The sequence below is a fragment of the Microcaecilia unicolor genome, chromosome 5 (assembly GCF_901765095.1).
Source record: "Microcaecilia unicolor chromosome 5, aMicUni1.1, whole genome shotgun sequence".
Classification (NCBI taxonomy): domain Eukaryota; kingdom Metazoa; phylum Chordata; class Amphibia; order Gymnophiona; family Siphonopidae; genus Microcaecilia; species Microcaecilia unicolor.
In genome coordinates this window covers 9,245,427-9,262,877 of record NC_044035.1, presented here as the reverse complement: position 1 = coordinate 9,262,877, position 17,451 = coordinate 9,245,427, and the positions used below count along the sequence as shown (strand labels likewise).

At 47.8% G+C, this 17,451-nt stretch overlaps 1 protein-coding gene across 1 annotated transcript in view; it reads right to left on the bottom strand.

Moving 5' to 3' along the window:
* Window positions 1–17,451, bottom strand: part of LOC115469892 (shootin-1-like) — a 174,803-nt gene that overhangs the window by 45,969 nt on the left and 111,383 nt on the right. Inside the window, exons 10-12 of the mRNA XM_030202648.1 lie at window positions 14,100–14,253; window positions 11,452–11,554; window positions 8,546–8,628 (exon numbers count right to left, since the gene is read on the bottom strand). Coding sequence (XP_030058508.1) covers window positions 8,546–8,628; window positions 11,452–11,554; window positions 14,100–14,253 — 340 coding nt within the window. The remainder of the gene's footprint in view (window positions 1–8,545; window positions 8,629–11,451; window positions 11,555–14,099; window positions 14,254–17,451) is intronic.

Sequence of the window (17,451 nt, the reverse complement as noted above, 5' to 3'; positions counted from 1 at the left end):
CCCGGCAGTGAGTCCCTTACTATGCCCTGCCGCCGCTGGCACCCGCCTCTTCCCTTTACTGCGGCCGCCTAAAGTAACTTCCTGTTTCGCTCAGGCAGTCGCAGTAAAGGGAAGAGGTGGGTGCCAGAAGTGGCAGGGCAGCATACGGGAATTGCTTCCGGGTTTGGAAAGTCACTGTGAGCAAGTAAAACGCCCGGGGGGAGGACAATGGGCCAGCCCTGGGCCTGCCTACCTTCAGGGCGGAAATTTTACGGGAGGTCTGGAGCAGCAGTTCTTCATGTAGGCCCATGGGATAACCCGTCTTGGGAACTGGGATTCTCTTGGCTGGCAGACCATGCAGAGCTACGTGAGACCTTAGCCACACTTTTTGGGTAGGACAGGCCATGCTTCCACGTTCTCCTGACAGTGAAAGGCAGCAGCTTGGGGCTATGTGCAGTGCATGCACTCCTCGGCCACCCTCGGCTAACTTTGCACTGAAAAAAATGCTTAAATATATTTTAAAAAAAAAAAATCACCCCTTTCCCACTGGCCCCAGCTATGGCGATTTTGCATCAAAAAAGTTTGAGGAAAAAAAAAGCTACCCACGGCTTTCATATATGCAGCTTGTATGGGTGTATGAAAGCCGTGGGTAGCACATGCTGTTTTGAGCATATGCAGAGCAGCCACACTTAGCGATTGGCTGTTCCGCTCATGCGCAGTTTACCAATTGACTTCCCCCCGTACTGCGCTGCCTGCTATTTTGGTGAGCAGCTTATTTCCATGCGGTTAGCTATTTTCAACTCGGTAACTTTTATCAAGGATCTCAACAAAGACGGATGTTTCCGGGGATGTCCGTGCATCTGCCCCTAAGTTTTATTCTGTAAGGGCCCTGCTCTGTGAAGGTTACAATTTAGGAAACGCATACAGATGAAAGAATCTTCCAAAAACATAATTATTACAGAAATAGAATCAAACTCAACAAGGCTGCAATTACCCTGGGTTTATGCAGCTTCAAAAAGATGGGTTTTTAAGCTGAGGTTCATATGGAATCTGAGAGGTAGAACAGTGAATCAGCTCAGGAAGGGTATTCAAGGCATATGGTGCAGCAAAGTGGAACAGGTGGACTCAGGGGTCACAATGGAGGAGACGGACACAGATAAGAGCTGCTTGGCCACTGAACAAGGTTTGTACGGGAGGAGGGGAAACAAAAAGAGAGGTGATGGGGAGCTGTAGGACCACACTTCCATGCGGGAGAATGCAATGAGTGAGCTGAGAAGTTATTTGAAAAAGGAAATCTGCGCTGCTGAATTTTGAATAGTCTCTAGTGGAACAGATGGTTCAGCAAGGGGATGTGTGAGGAGCAGACTGCAGACATCTAAGCAGGAAGCATGGAGAGAGCAGAGAGGTTTTAGCAGTGTGTTCAAAACGGAAATGTTAATAGTATTTTGGTGACGTTATAAAGAAAGAGATGGCACAGTTTTAGAACTGGTACGGTTTGGATTTCTAGGGAGAAGGAGGGAGGGAGAAGCGGAAGATGACCAAAAGGCTGTGGTCCAAGAAGGCTGGGAACACAAGTCTTTCTCTCTCTCTTTCTGATATTGAGAGAATTGTGTGTTTGGAAAGAGTGCTTAAGACAAGATTCAATCTGCACAGACATCACATGAAAGTAGCCGGTGCCAGTCAGGCCAGAACACGGCACCAGTGATTTCACAGTAAGAATACTGAAAGGTAATTTTAAAACAATACAGGAACGTAAGACCTTTGAAATAAGAATGATTGAATATTTTAACACAGGACTTAATAAGGATCTGGGTTTTCTAACCCATTATAAACCATCAAGTTGTATTTCTCTGTTTATTACCCTCCTCTCACCTACCAACACCCATCCTGTTAGAATATCAATGAAATGCTTTGATGTCCCCATGCATACCCCCACCCTCCCACTCTGTCAGACTGTCAAAGTAATGCTTGGATGTTTCACTTATATATGCTATCTGCTACCACATTTGCTTATTTCCGATCTGAGGAAGAAGGGCAACCTTCGAAAGCTGATCAAGAAATGTATTAAGTTATGTCCAATAAAAAAGGTATCATCTTATTTTCTTTTCCACGTTTTATTATGTTTGGAAAGAAAGAAAACAAGCTCTGTCTTATCTGTTTATTTATTGGGAATTATTAATGGCCTTTATGGAGAGACTCATCCAAGAGATTGGGGGGGGGGGGGGGCATCCATGTGGTAATGTTGGATAAATAGACTGACATCTGGTAGTGGATTCTAGAGAAAGTTCTAGAACACAAACACAGTTCTTGGAGCTCCTCACATAAAAATGGTACTAAAAGCCATGGGAGGAGGACACAGCAACAAGGGAATGAGTGTAAAGAGAAGAGAACAGGGTGCAGGTCAAGCCCTGAGACATAACTGACCAATAACAGATGGCATTAAAGGCAGAGGCATAAGTGCATATATAAGTACATAAGTGTTGCCACACTGGGACAGACCAAAGGTCCAACAGTGGCCAATCCAGGTCACAAATACCTAGCAAGATCCCAAAAAAGTACAAAACATTTTATACTACTTATCCCAGAAATAGTGGATTTTCCCCAAGTCCATTTTAATAATGGCCTATGGAGTTTTCCTTTAGGAAGCTGTCCAAACCTTTTTTTTTAAACCCTGCTAAGCTAACCACATTTACCACATTCTCTGGCAAGGAATTCCAGAGTTTAATTACACATTGAGTGAAGAAAATTTTTCTCCGATTCCTTTTAAATTTACTACTTTGTAAAGGGGGCAGCTCCAGGAATTTTTGAATAGGGGGAGCAAAAAGTGAACACAGTGAGTTTCACGGTTGGCAAGCGCTCATCCTAAAATTATTTCCTCCGAGATAAACCCTGCTGATTTACATCAGAGGGTCTCAAACTCCAGACCGCAAGGGCTGCAATCCAGCCCATGTGCCTTGATACAATCCCAATAGTACACAAATTTCCACCTGTTGCAAAGATGGTGTATTAGAGGCAACAGACCAGCACAAGGAACCTCCAGATAATTTTCTCTGTTCTCTTCATCCTCATCCATACAGCGTAATTTTGTTGTTTGTATTTAAAACATTCTACAGTTTGGCTCCGGTGCATTTGAGTCATTACGCATTCCTCTGTGTCCTTCTGTAGCAGTTACGTTCAGAAAACGATATTAAATTTGCCATCTGTTAAGCAATTTTGGTCATAGAGGAAGAGATACTGGATCATCTTAGGTAGGGGGTCCAGATGCCTGGAACTCTTGACTTTCAGAAGTGCCATGTTTGTCATTTCGTAAGGATTTCTGACGTGCCCTTAAAACTTGGTTGTTTCCTAAGTTTTATCTTTTTAATACATTTCATTGTTTTATTAGAACCATCAAACTTTCTATAAAAATTATGTTTTTTAAAAAATTGTTATTTATGTTTTGGAATCTGTCTTTAACTGTTGTTGGTAAAGCGAAATACGAATGTTCAAATGAAGTCAATTGTTTGCTTCATTGCATCTTTCTGAGCAACTTCCTTGTACTTACGTAACATCAGAACTTTGAGGCATTCTTTTGGCTGAATTTAAGGTTCCTTAAAATGGGTGTTTTTGATGGACAACATGTTAGGGCAGAAATGGCGTGTGATGCTTGGGCCTTCACAAAGAACAGCCAAGTCTTGGAGACCTCTTCTCCTTCACCAGCTCTGCTTTCCCTCAAGTAACTTGTCTCCTGTTCAGAACAGGAAAGTCAGGCGTTCTACCTTCTCAGTCAAGACAGAAAAGGATGCCGAGATCACCAACAGGAAGGATGCATGCAGGGCAGCGCTCCGGGCAGGAAAGAGGGGGCTCTTTCCTGCCCAGAAGAGGTCACTAGACCACCAGGGCAGTAGTAAGGTAAGGGGAGGGGAGGGTGGTGACGGGGTGTGTGACAGGGGGGAGGGGAAAATGTGATAGGGGGCAGAGCGAGGGCATGAAAGGGGACGGCCAGGGTGTGAAAGGGGGCGGGCGGGTGTGTGGTGGGGGCGGGGCGGGTGTCCTCCTTTTGGGGGGAAAATATGGTAACTCCTTGATGGGAGGTGAAAGGGGAAAGAGGGTAAGCATGTGAGCTGAGGGAATGAGAAACAATCAAACATATAAACGGCGAGTGACCGTACTCACTGCAAATGCGCAGTAGAGACTTCCCTCTCTGTCCCGCCCCCGCGTCAATACGTAATGAAGGGGGGGGGGGCGGGACAGAGAGGGAAACTGCGCCGCCGCCGTTGCTACCGCTCCCCCCCCACTCGGAGTCGCCGCCGCCACCCCTCCACCCGGCCCGGGCCCTCTCTTCCCTTCTGAACTTACAGATCCATTCGCCGAACGCAGCAACGCACATCAGCTGAGCTGCAGTGAGCCCTTCCTTCTTTGCCTGTGGCCCCGCCCTCCTGTGACGTAACGTCAGCGAGGGCGGGACACACACAGGCAGAGAAGGAAGGGGCAGCTCAGCTGATGTGCGTTGCTGCGTTCGGCGAATGGATCTGTAAGTTCAGAAGTGAAGAGAGGGCCCGGACCAGGTGGAGGGGTGGCGGCGGCGACGACTTCGAGGGGGGGGGGGAGCGGTGGCGACTTCGCGGGGGGGGAGGGGAGCGGTGGTATCCGCGGGGGGAGGAAAACCTCTATACCAGCCCGTTTTTACGGGCTCAACGGCTAGTATGGAGGAGAAAGCAAGCTAAGGGCTGCGAAGCTGAGGAGCAGGGTTATGAGGCTGGAGAGGAAACAGAGCTAATGGAAAGAGGCAGGAAAGTGGGTGGTTGAGCAAAGGCTGGAGAAAGCATGCTGACGGAGACAGATTTGTTACTCTAGCATTGGGAGAAGCATGCCGAAGGGTGGTGAAGCCATCAAAAAGTGGAAGTATGAGAAAGGTGGGGGTAGGGTTCAAACCCACTAGAAGAGGGGAGGGGGTACAGCCTAGGTTGGTGGGGTTCGAAACTTGCAGGCAAGTGGAAAAGTCAAGCCTGGAGTTTGGGGAGCGAGGGGGAGATAAGCTAGATGCCACTTAATGCAAGTCAGCCTCTTCCATAACAGCCTCTAGATCCAGAACCGTATTTTCCATACTGTGATCATTAGTTATATCCAGGGGTGTGCTGGTAAATTTTTAACAACAGGCTCTTTCTCGGGACGTAGCCAGCTCTGCAGTTGGAAGGGCTAGGGGTGGCTGGGGTGGTGGGGGGAGCAACACTTGCCTCTCTCTCCTCCCTCCCTTCGTGTGGGCCAATAAATGGACTGCCACCACTCCCAACGTCTTGCTCTGAGCAGCATGCTGAAACTTCTCACACATGCTGGAAAAGTCCCAGCCTGCTGCTCAGAGCTGGAAACAAGGAGCGGGGAGCAGCAGCAGTCTATTTACTTGCCTGGCAGGGCTCAGCATCCCCACCAGCAAAGTAAAAAAGAATTCAGCAGAGGGCCCAAGCCCACATTTTGAAAGCCAGTTGTTAAAGTAGCCATGGAGGGCCCTACTTTAACAACCGGCTCCCAAAATTTTTAAAAACTTAACAACCGGCTCTTGCGAGCCCGTAAGAGCCTGCTCCAGCACACCACTGGTTATATCACAGCAACCAGAGAGAAAACAGGTCAAACAGATATATATATATAGATCTCTCTATGGAAAAGCTGGAAATGGTTACTCATTTCATTGCTGGGCGTCAGGTGCTGATGTCAGAAAGCTGGCATGACTCATCTGGAAATTGTGTAGCAGAACAGCACTGGCATCGTGACCCTAATGGAACTGTGGCACTCTCATTCTGACTGACAAGAAACTCAACGCAAGAGAACAGGGCAGTGGTAAAGGAGAAAAGGGTTTACAAGTATCAGAGCCACGTGAGTATTCCTTGCACATCGTGTGGAGAGAAAATGTTCACGTGCAAAGAAATGCAGTCAAGAGGCCAAAATATGTATTGCATTGGGTGCTAAAGGCCTCATCAATGCATATTAATCTTATGAACTCCAGCGATCATTAAGTTTAAATTCAATCATACTCCACATGCCCTGGCTTAGGAATGAAGTTTCAATTGGGATGTGGGATACAAGTGCAGCAAATAAATAAATAAAATAAATAAATTACTGTCAGGGTATGCACAACACTAACCCATTTGGAGACCACCCTTGAAAGCTCTGAAGGTGAGTCAAGGACAAAGACGACGATAATGCAAGAGTGTCAATGAAAGAGTTGTGTTGTGGAGGAGTGGCCTAGTGGTTAGAGCACCAGTCTTACAATCCAGAGGTGGCTGGTTCAAATCCCACTGCTGCTCCTTGTGATCTTGGGCAAGTCACTTAACCCTCCATTGCCTCAGGTACAAACTTAGATTGTGAGCCCTCCTGGGACAGAGAAATATCCAGTGTACCCGAATGTAACTCACCTTGAGCTACTACTGAAAAAGGTGTGAGCAAAGTCTAAATAAAGATTCTAGAATTCTAAAGAATAACAAGATTCCATGCAGAATTTCAAAGTGTTGCAACATTCCATGTAGAACCCCAAAGAGTAACAAGATTCTTTGGGGTGGAGGAGTGGCCTAGTGGTTAGAGCACTGGTCTTGCAATCCAGAGGTGGCAGGTTCAAATCCTGCTGCTGCTCCTTGTGATCTTGGGCAACTCACTTAACCCTCCATTGCCTTAGGTACAAATTTAGATTGTGAGCCCTCCTGGGACAGAGAAATATCCAGAGTACCTGAATGTAACTCACCTTGAGCTACTACTGAAAAAGGTGTGAGCAAAATCCCATGTAGAACCCCAAAGAGTAACAAAATTCTTTGGGATGGAGGAGTGGCCTAGTGGTTAGAGCACTGGTCTTGCAATCCAGAGGTGGCTGGTTCAAATCCCACTACTGCTCCTTGTGATCTTGGGCAAGTCACTTAACCCTCCATTGCCTCAGGTACAAACCTAGATTGTGGGTCCTCCTGGGAGTGGCCTAGTGGTTAGGGTGGTGAACTTTGGTCCTGGGGAACTGAGGACCTGAGTTCGATTCCCGGCACAGGCAGCTCCTTGTGACTCTGGGCAAGTCACTTAACCCCCCATTGCCCGCTGCATTGAGCCTGCCATGAGTGGGAAAGCGCAGGGTACAAATGTAACAAAAACAAAAACAAAAAAAAACAGAGAAATATCCAGAGTACCTGAATGTAACTCACCTTGAGCTACTACTGAAAAAGGTGTGAGCAAAATCTAAATAAATAAAATATCGTAAATTGCTCAAAACTTTTCTGTTAAAAAGAATATAGTGTCTAATGTTTAAAACAGTTAACTTTTGTTGCTGCTGGGTATTATGGGATATACGAAATGAGATCATTTACAGTGTAATGTAAAGTGGTGATGAATCTCATTTGTCTTTCTGTACAAAGCTGAAAATGCATCTGTTCAAAACTGAATTTTTAAGATTTCACTTGCATTTTAAGGGGAGATGGTGATTTTTTTTTTAGCTTACTGCTTGTCATTTACTTGTGATGTTTTGTGTCTTATTATATATTAATTTTTGTAAACGGCTTCAAAGTAGTTCGTTATACATTGTATAAAAACAACAGATGGAACGTGAAATGAGTGAATTAGACTGATAAGATCGTGAAGAACAGGAGAAATGGAACAGTAGTGGAAAGAATGCAAAGGTCAGTAGCCTTAAGATCAAGGCCAGCCCAACCATTAGGCAAGACTAGGTGGTTGCCTAGGGCGACAGCTTTGAGGGTGTCAGCAAAGAGAAGTAGATGGGGGAAGGTGGCCTGAGACCGAAAGAAGAAGGGGGTTGCTGGCTCTTCATTTTTCCCTGCACATGCAACACCACCAGTTAAGCTCTGGACCAGCTAAACCAATATGGCCAGTGACATCACAGGCTCAGGCCATTGGTGCCCTTTATCTCCGATGCCCTGGGACAGAGCCTCACTTGGTCCATAGGTTAAGCCAGCCCCGGAGTTCCTGGCCTTACAACACATACAATGAGAGACACGAAAAGCTGGCAAACCAAGGATTGTTAGCAAGGACGTAGTCATGTGCTAATGATAGAAAATAGGCCTAGACGGGGCACTGGAGGAAGCCTTACTGGAAGCCCTGGAGCAGAGAACGAGAATCCCAGCTTTCGGGGGATGCAGTGGTATACCAAGGGAGGGGGGCAGTGGGTGTGGTCTGCTCCGGGAGCACGCCACTGGGGGGGGGGGGGGGGGGTGCCGCGCATCTGTCAGCAACGCTCGTTCCCTGCTCCCTCTGCCCCGTAACAGGTTACTTCCTGTTCCGGGGCAGAGGGAGCAGGGAACGAGCAAAGTCGACAGGTGCAAGGCACCCCCCCAGCAGGTAAAAATGCACCCGGCAGGGGGGTGTCCTTTCGCCGGGGGGGGGGGGGGGGTGTGCCCGTCCTTTCGCTGGGGGAGGTTCCTATCGCTGGGGTTGGGGGGAGGGTTGCGCTGCACCCGGGGGGTGTCCTTTCGCCGGAGGGAGGTGTCGCGCTGCACCCGGGTGGGGGGGCATCGGCGATCTGCCCCGGGTGTCAGCCACCCTAGGAACGCCACTGGGGGGATGTGTATACATATGACATGCAACAGTCATTTTAAACTCATACCCATGTCCTGTTGGGGCGACTTGTCCGTTTTGATTGCAGTGCTGTTCGGACTGGATTTCTTCCGAATCATTGACATTAGAGACCTTAAGAGATGACACAGAAAACAATTACAAACACTCGGGAAAATGAATAGGCAAGGTCCCATGCCCGCCAGCCCTGACCCTGTTCCGCTGAGGAGTCCAGAGTCCAGCAGCCATGTATGCTATCCCGTGGTCTTCTCCTTCTGATGCCTCAGTTAACAGTGTACAAACTATTTTAATTTTAAAACCCAGAAAAACAAAAAACAAACACTCACTCCAGTTTTGGTAACAGAGAAATATCTAGACTAACTGCTTGTGCCTCTTAACAGATTCAAATCAAGCACTACATCCAAGGAAACTGGTTTATTAAAACATCATGGTCGAATTCTGTGCAATTAATATAGTTTGCATCAGTGGCGTAGCTACGTGGGGCCTGGGGGGGCCTGGGCTCCCGTAGATTTGGCCCTGGACCCCCGTGCCGACGACCCGCCCGACCCCCCCTCCCGCCGCCAACCCGCCGTCGCCTGCCTTGGCTGACGGGGGACCCCAACCCCCGCCAGCCGAGGTTCTCTTCTTCTCGCAAAAGGCTTCCTTCTGTTTCTGACGTCCTGCAGGTACAACGTGCGGGACGTCATACTCACAGAAACAAAACGAAGCCTTGCGCCAGAAGAAGAGGACCTCACTGACTGATCTGCAAGGCTTTGTTCTTTTTCTGTGACTCTGACGTCCTGCGCAGAAGAAGAGGGCCTCGCTGGTTTATCTGCAAGGCTTCACTCTGTTTCTGTGAGTCTGACATCCGTTGCTGGCTGATCCGTGAGGCTTCGTTCTGTTTCTGTGAGTCTGACATCCATTGCTGGCTGATCCGCGAGGCTTCGTTCTGTTTCTGTGAGTCTGACATCCGTTGCTGGCTGATCCGCGAGGCTTCGTTCTGTTTCTGTGAGTCTGACATCCGTTGCTGGCTAATCTGTGAGGCTTCGTTCTGTTTCTGTGAGTCTGACGTCCGTTGCTGGCTGATCTGCGAGCCTTCATTCTGTATCTGTGAGTCTGACGTCCATTGCTGATCCGCAAGGCTTCGTTCTGTTTCTGTGTCTGACGTCCGTTGCTGATCCACAAGGCTTCGTTCTGTTTCTGTGTCTGACGTCTGTTGCTGATCCGCAAGGCTTCATTCTGTTTCTGTGTCTGACATCCGTTGCTGATCCGCAAGGCTTCGTTCTGTTTCTGTGTCTGACGTCCTTTGCTGATCCACAAGGCTTCATTCTGTTTCTGTGTCTGATGTCCGTTGCTGACTGATCTGCGAGGCTTCGTTCTGTTTCTGTGAGTCTGACGTCCGTTGATGGCTGATCTGCGAGCCTTCGTTCTGTTTCTGTGAGTCTGACGTCCGTTGCTGATCCGCAAGCTTTCGTTCTGTTTCTGTGAGTCTGACGTCCGTTGCTGGCTGACCTGCAAGGCTTCGTTCCGTTTCTGTGAGTCTGACGTCCGTTGCTGGCTGATCTGTGAAGCTTTGTTCCATTTCTGTGAGTCTGACGTCCGTTGCTGGCTGATCTGTGAAGCTTTGTTCCATTTCTGTGAGTCTGACGTCCATTGCTGGCTGATCTGCGAGCCTTCGTTCTGTTTCTGTGAGTCTGACGTCCGTTGCTGATCCGCAAGGCTTCGTTCTGTTTCTGTGTCTGACGTCCGTTGCTGGCTGATCTGCAAGGCTTCATTCTGTTTCTGTGCGTTTGACGTCCGTTGCTGACTGATCTGCAAGGCTTCGTTCTGTTTCTGTGAGTTTGACGTCCCGCACATTGTACGTGCAGGACATCAGTTCACAGAAACAGAACGAAGCCTTGCGCCGGAAGAAGAGGACCTTGCTGGCTGATCTGTAAGGCTTCGTTCTGTTTCTGTGAGTCTGACATCCTGCATGAAAGCCTTGCGACGGAAGAAGAGGACCTCGCTGGCTGATCTGCGAGGCTTCGTTCTGTTTCTGTGAGTCTGACGTCCATTGCTGGCTGATCTGCGAGGCTTCGTTCTGTTTCTGTGAGTCTGACGTCCGTTGCTGGCTGATCTGCAAGGCTTCGTTCTGTTTCTGTGAGTCTGACATCCTGCACATTGTACGTGCAGGACGTCAGACTCACAGAAACAGAACGAAGCCTTATGCCAGAAGAAGAGGACCTCACTGGCTGATCTGCAAGGCTTTGTTCTGGATGTCAGAAACAGAACGAAGCCTTCAAGGGAAGAAAAGGACCTCGGCTGGCAGGGATTGGGGTCTCCCGCCAGCAAAGGTAGGCGACGGCGGCAGGGGAGGGTTGGCTGCAGGAGGGGGGGTCGAGAGGGTCGTCAGCAGGGGTCGTCAAAGTTGTTGGTGGTGGTGGTGGCGGCGGGTCGTCAAATTTGGTGGGGGGGGGGGGGGGGTTGGCGGCGCAGGAGGGGGGGGAACTAAAATGTGGCCCCTCACTTCGGGCTCTGGACCCCCCCCCTCCCGCCAAAGTCTGGCTATGCCCCTGCTTGACACAGAGAGGTAGTACAGCGAGACTACTGCTAGGGGTCGCAGGTGTCATTTTGAACTCTGCCCTAAGCCCACTAGACACAAGGGATTAAGAAAGGTAGGCCCGGGGATAGCAGGAGCCCATGGGATGATGGGAAGTGCTTTGGGTGACCGAAAGGCTGGGTGGGGGGCAGCGCCTGACTGCAAGCGCCAGCCCTTTAAGGACATGCCTGGTCACACTGGACCATGGGGCTTTGAGGCCCAATGCTCCCAGGACAAGAAAATAATATTTTTCCAGGAATACCTGCAGCTTCCAGATACTATAAGGCACTTTAATAACCACCCCCTAAATGCTGCGAGTTAAATATTAAGGATTTGCCCAGTTATATAACTATGAAATGGCAGGTGTGTGGTGCACTTACCGAATTGGATTGGGAGGAGGAGGAGGTGGTGGTGGTGGGGGCGGCGGTGGCGGGGGAGGACCTGGATTTTCTGCATGATGGATTCTTTTCCGAAGCTCCTCCACTGAAGGAAAATGAAAGAAACATATTTCAGTAGTGTACGGAAGCTCTGCATTCGTCTAGCCACATTGCCACTTTCAGTTCAGGTAAACTGCTTTCGGCAAAGTGGGCTACAGTTCAGTAATGCCGCTGCTTCTTGGATGTCTGGCAGCGTGTCTCAGGTGCTCAAAGTGGCTGGGAAGGGAGGAAACCATCTGGTCCCTATTTTAGCAGCTCTTCTTTTGATGAACACATTAGATATGTATATTGAATAAATAATGCAACCCCAATTTTAGAAAGCCAGAATTTACACATGTAAATCTGCCACATGCATACAAGGTGACACAGTTTGGGTGGGTCTAGGGCAGCGCCAAACAAGGCCCAATTCAGAAGGGGAACCCGTGTCTATGATTGCTGTGATCAGTGTCAGGATTTATACCTATCCCCAGGGTATTTTTCTCCCAAAATTGATGTTGCTGAATGATTGTGGCTTCTGTACGTAATTAGGTGCATCTACAGGTTTAGATTTCCAAAATGGCACAGGTACACATCTATGTGTTAGCATTTACACATCTAGGTTATGAAATACCAACTTAAATGTGCAAATGCTGACACTTAGAAGCATAGCTATCAATGTGGCTACTGTTAAGGTGTGTTATTTACCATTAACTCATGCTATTTTATTTAATGGGATTAACAGTAAAATAACACATCTTAATGGTAGCTCACACTGATAACGTCTCCTCTTAATTAAAGGAAAAAGAAATGTTTCTAGAAATGGAAAATCACTGCTATATGCAATAAAAGTGAGCTAAGTATAGGACAATTAAGCCATTGTGACATCACTGATGAGGTTGGCTCTTAGGCATTGGTGGAATAAGGCATTATGACATCACAATATCAGCTCTGGTTACCAGAGACCGAACCTCTTCTTCAAACTAAGGGGGGGAAGTGAGCCAAGTATAGGACACATGAGCCATTGAGACATCTCTGATGAGGTTGGCTTTTATTGGTGGAATGAGGCATTACAACATCAGTTCTGGTTACCAGAGACTGAAACTCTTCACACTAAGGGAGGAAGTGAGCCAAGTATAGGACAAGAAAGCCACTGTGACATCACTGATGAGGTTGGCTCTTATTGGTGGAAGGAGGCATTACGACATCACAATATCAGTTCTGGTTACCAGAGACTGAAACTCTTCACACTAAGGGGGGGGGGGGGGGGGGGAGTGAACCAAGTATAGGACAATTAAGCCATTGTGACATCACTGATGAGGTTGGCTCTTAGACATTGGTAGAATAAGGCATTATGACATCACAATATCAACTCTGGTTACAGAGGCTGAAACTCTTCACACTAAGGGAGAAAGTTATCAATGTAGTCTACTGTTAAAAAGGGTTAATTTACTACAGGTCCCATTTTATAATAATTGGGGTTAACAGTACAATAACACCTTAACGGTAGCCTAGGTTGATAACTTCCCCTTAGACACGTACATTGCTCTGTTTTACACATTAACAATTGTAAAATGGCTGCTCCCACCGCACATAAATGAAGCATGCAGGTGCATTGCTGCCTGCATTTTAGAGCAGATCCTTTTATACATACTACCAGAATTTCCCACATCCCAACCTGGACGTCTCAATTATGTTAATGTTGGTCCCAAGTGGAAGCATATGGAGAGAGACCCCAGGCTTCCAGCTCCATAGCACCACCCACGGCACCAGGACACACCCTATTCTCCTGCCCAGCGGAGGAAGCTTTCAGGCCACAACCCCCCCCCCCCCCCAACCTTTTGTTCACCTTCTAGAAAGAAAATCTGTCCTAATCTTAGTTCATTTTATGCACCATTCTAGCCACATTTCTCTACTGCCACCAGCATGGTTTCTGTTCATATTAGATTAAATTCCGTAAACGGCACCCAAATTTGGGTAATGAAAAACATGAGTGCTATATATAACTGCTGCTCTGAGTTGGGCATCTTTTACAGGCTAGCGCCGGGATCTGCACCCAATTTTACACCAACTGAAACCTAGTACCCTGTTTATAAGTTGTGCTAGGGTTTTTAGCGCTCACTAAACGTTACAGTGTCTCTAGCGTTAGTGCGCTAATTTTTAGCATGCCCTAAAAATGCTAGCGAGCCTATAGCGTGGCTAAACAAACAGGGTCCCTGGTGTAAATCCTTCTGCCTAAATTAGGCGTGCATCTCCCGTATTTTATAATACCGTGTATCTTTAGTAAATGCCCCTGACCCACCCTTGCCCCCCCCCCCCCCATGGTCATGCCCTCATTTCCCTTCTGTGGTAAAAATCTACACGAGCATATTTATAGAATAGCGCCTAGCAAGATGTGCATGTATATTCAAATTGTTCCTAATTAGCGCTGACAATTGTTAGTGCCAATTACTGGCACTAAATAGCTCATTACTCAAATCTGTGCACTATTTTGAGGGCCATTTATAGAATTTCAGGGATTACGTCATTACTCTGGGACTCACTTATTCTTATGTGACTTTTCCCATTTTAGGTTATTTCATCATTCCTCCCTTCCCCTCCCCCCAGCTCTTTACCTGAGTGCTTTAGGTCTTTGACGTTGGACTCCGAGTTCTGACATTTTGTCTCTAACTCCTTTTTCTCTTCCTCCAGAAGCTCCAGGTGCTGTTTGAGAGACTGAATCTCCTTCTGCCAGGCTGCGCTATCCAGCTGGGCCTGCAGTTCTTTCACCTGCAGGTTTAAAGCACCTTACATTACCCTCAAACAACGTTTCCTTCCGACCTGATGTGAGGGCGGAGTTTACACACAGCCTGCGTACACAGGGGATATTTTATAACGCATTTTCCACATGTAAAACAAGCTTTCTGCCGGATTCTATATATGGCGTCTTAATTTCCACGTGGAAATCAAAGTGTATTCTATAACAATGCGCATAACTTAATCGGTTAACTAGCTAATCAGTTCTGTCAATTGGATGTTAACAAGCAATTATCAGCACTAATTGGCATTATGATTTACACACAGAATTCGCTAAGCGTATTCTGTAACGTGGTCCACATAAATTCTAAGTAACATCGTTGAAAAGGGGGCGTGGCCATGGGTGGGGCATAGGTCTATGCACGTTGTTATAGAATACACCCGCTCCGTGTCCAATTTAGGCGTCAGAATTTACACCAAGTAAAACATGGTATAAATGGCCGTGACTAAATTTGGTCCTGCAGAGAGGTGCTTGGCGTATTCTATATACCACACGGAAACTTAAGCCTATTCTATAAAATTTAGGTATACTTAGCGAAAATGCGTATGTGTATTTTTCTTCTGCGTGGAATTTTCAGGCACCATATATAGAATCTACACCTTTCTGTGCAAAGCTATTATGATGAAACTGTACTGAGGAACAGCACTACGCTCCAGGGGCGTAGCCAGACTTTGGCTGGGGGGGGGGGGTCCAGAGCCCGAGGTGAGGGGGCACATTTTAGCCCCACCCCCGCCACCAACTTTGACCCCACCCTGCCGACGACCCTCTCAACCCCCCTTCCTGCTGCCAACCCTCCCCTGCCCGCCTACCTTTCCAGGTGGGGGGGCCCCAACCCCCGCCAGCCCAGGTCCTCTTCTTCCTTCGATCTGTTTCTGAGTCTGACGTCCGGCATGTACAACGTGCCGGACGTCAGACTCAGAAACAGATCGAAGGAAGAAGAGGACCTGGGCTGGCGGGGGTTGGGGTCCCCCGCCAGCAAAGGAAGGCGATGGCAGGTTGGTGACGGCCGGGGGGGGGGGGGTCGAGAGGGTCATCGGCAGGGGGGTCCAGGGCCAAGTCTACGGGGGCCCAGGCCCCCGTGGCCCCACGTAGCTACGCCACTGCTGCACTCAGCTCTAGTTGAACCCACCGGTGCCCCTCTGGCTCCACCCACTTTGCAGCCATCAATGAGAGATGAAGGGCTGGGAGCAAAAATTTTGCACCTCTCCACATTCGCAAACTGTGCAGCTGTACCACTTGCATAGCCCTTGATACGGTGTCACTCAGACAGGCACATGGAAAAAGAGCACCTCTAGTTTTGCATGGGTGTTCCTAGGAGCAGTGGGGGGCGGTTCGCCCTAGGTGCACGCTGCAAGGGGATGCAGGGAGCAGCTGTGCCACTGTCAGCTCCACCGGTTCCCTGCTCCCTTTGACGTTACTTCCTGTTCCGGGGCAAGGAGCCGACAGAGCCGAAAGCTGCGTGACTGCTCCCTGCACCCCCAGGAGGCAATGCACTGGGGAGGGGTGAAGGCGATGCACCAGGGAGATGGAAGAGAAGCACCGGGGGGGGGGGGGGGGGGTGCAGCAGCGATCCACCCCAGGTGGCAGCCACCACAGGAATGCAACTGCCTAGGAGTGCGGTTTTGGTAAAGCAGAGCTGCAATTTACATGCACATTTTTTATTGAAGCCCCACCCAGTGCATCCCAGGATGCACCAGGCAGGGCACCATCATTTTGAAGGCGGAGCCCCAGGAGGAGGCAGTGCTACTCCCTCCTCCCTTCTAAAGGTATGAGGAGGTTGGGCGCACTAGGCTACCAGGGCGGGTGGGACTAGGGTTGCCCACTGAGCCACCAAGGACAGTTTTTTTGGTGTCGGGGGGAGGAAGAATGCCACTGGGCTAGCAGGAAAATTTATCAAGGGGAGGCTAGGGGGGCTGGAAGTTCCTTGCGTGTGTGTGTGGAGGGGGGGGGGGGGGGGAACCTCCTGTTTGACAGGACTGGGCTTGTTTTTTTTTTTTTTTTTTGACAGCCCACAGCTGTGAAACAACTTCTGTGGGAGGACTGTGCCTTGGGCGCATGCCTATGTATGCCCATGATCAGAGCTAATAACGCGCATACATTTGCAAGATATTAGTTTTGATCATCCAGGCTTTAATTCCCCGCGCTGTTCGGAACAGCACAGGGAATTTGATCATCGGCCTGTGAGTGCTGGAGGAGAAAGTGTCAATGATTATCCGTTTGTCTTCCTCTGAACTGCCCTGATCACAGTGATGTTCTCATGAAACCTCCCCACTTTCTAACAATCGGCCCTAGTGATGTCCAACATTCTGTTTTCTAGGATTTATGAACTGCTTAATCCCAATAGGTGCAAAGCGATGGACAATCATAGCCCATAACTAATACAGAACAACAAATAGTACAATACGAACTATTCAAAAGCTATAACAAGCTCTACTTACAAGCACATAAAGGAAGTCTGTTCCATATCAAACCAATCTGATACACAAGAGAGCTATCAAAAACTTTCTTAAAACATACACCTTGGAAACCTAATAGATGACGATCGATCATTTGAGATCTTTTCCTAGGATCTGGCAGTAAAATTAACTCTGTTAAACATAAAGATACCTGACCTAAATTATTTTATGCACAAAACATGCCACCTTTACTCTGGCTTGAAAAGTGTAGTTCCATCAGTAACAGAGTGGCTCTCTCTCAAATTTCTTACAGCCATAAATCAGTTTAGCGAAGTATTTTGTATGAGTTGAATTTTAAAACTCCAAAGAAAAAGTAGAAGAAATGTAATTCAATAGTAAAAGAAAGACTCACTAGTAAGAAAATATGATAAGGTTGCAGCTGTCTGTACTCTCTCTGCTGAAGTTCTGCCAAGTCCTGGCTAACTTTCTGTATTGTTCGTTTTTTATTTATTTATATTTTTTATTTAACACATTTATACCCCACATTTTCCCACCAGTTGCAGGCACAATGTGGCTTACACAATAACACGGGTAGGCTACAGTTCAGTATAATATCATTAAACAATGTCATAGTAAAAAAAATTAATCGCAAACGTATCGTCTAAAACAACAAAAATAATAAAAGATAATGGAAAAAAAACATTAGAGTCCATAAATTTTGCTGAACAGATAATAAACTAAGTAACGTCTGGATGGTACGCCTTCTTGAACAGG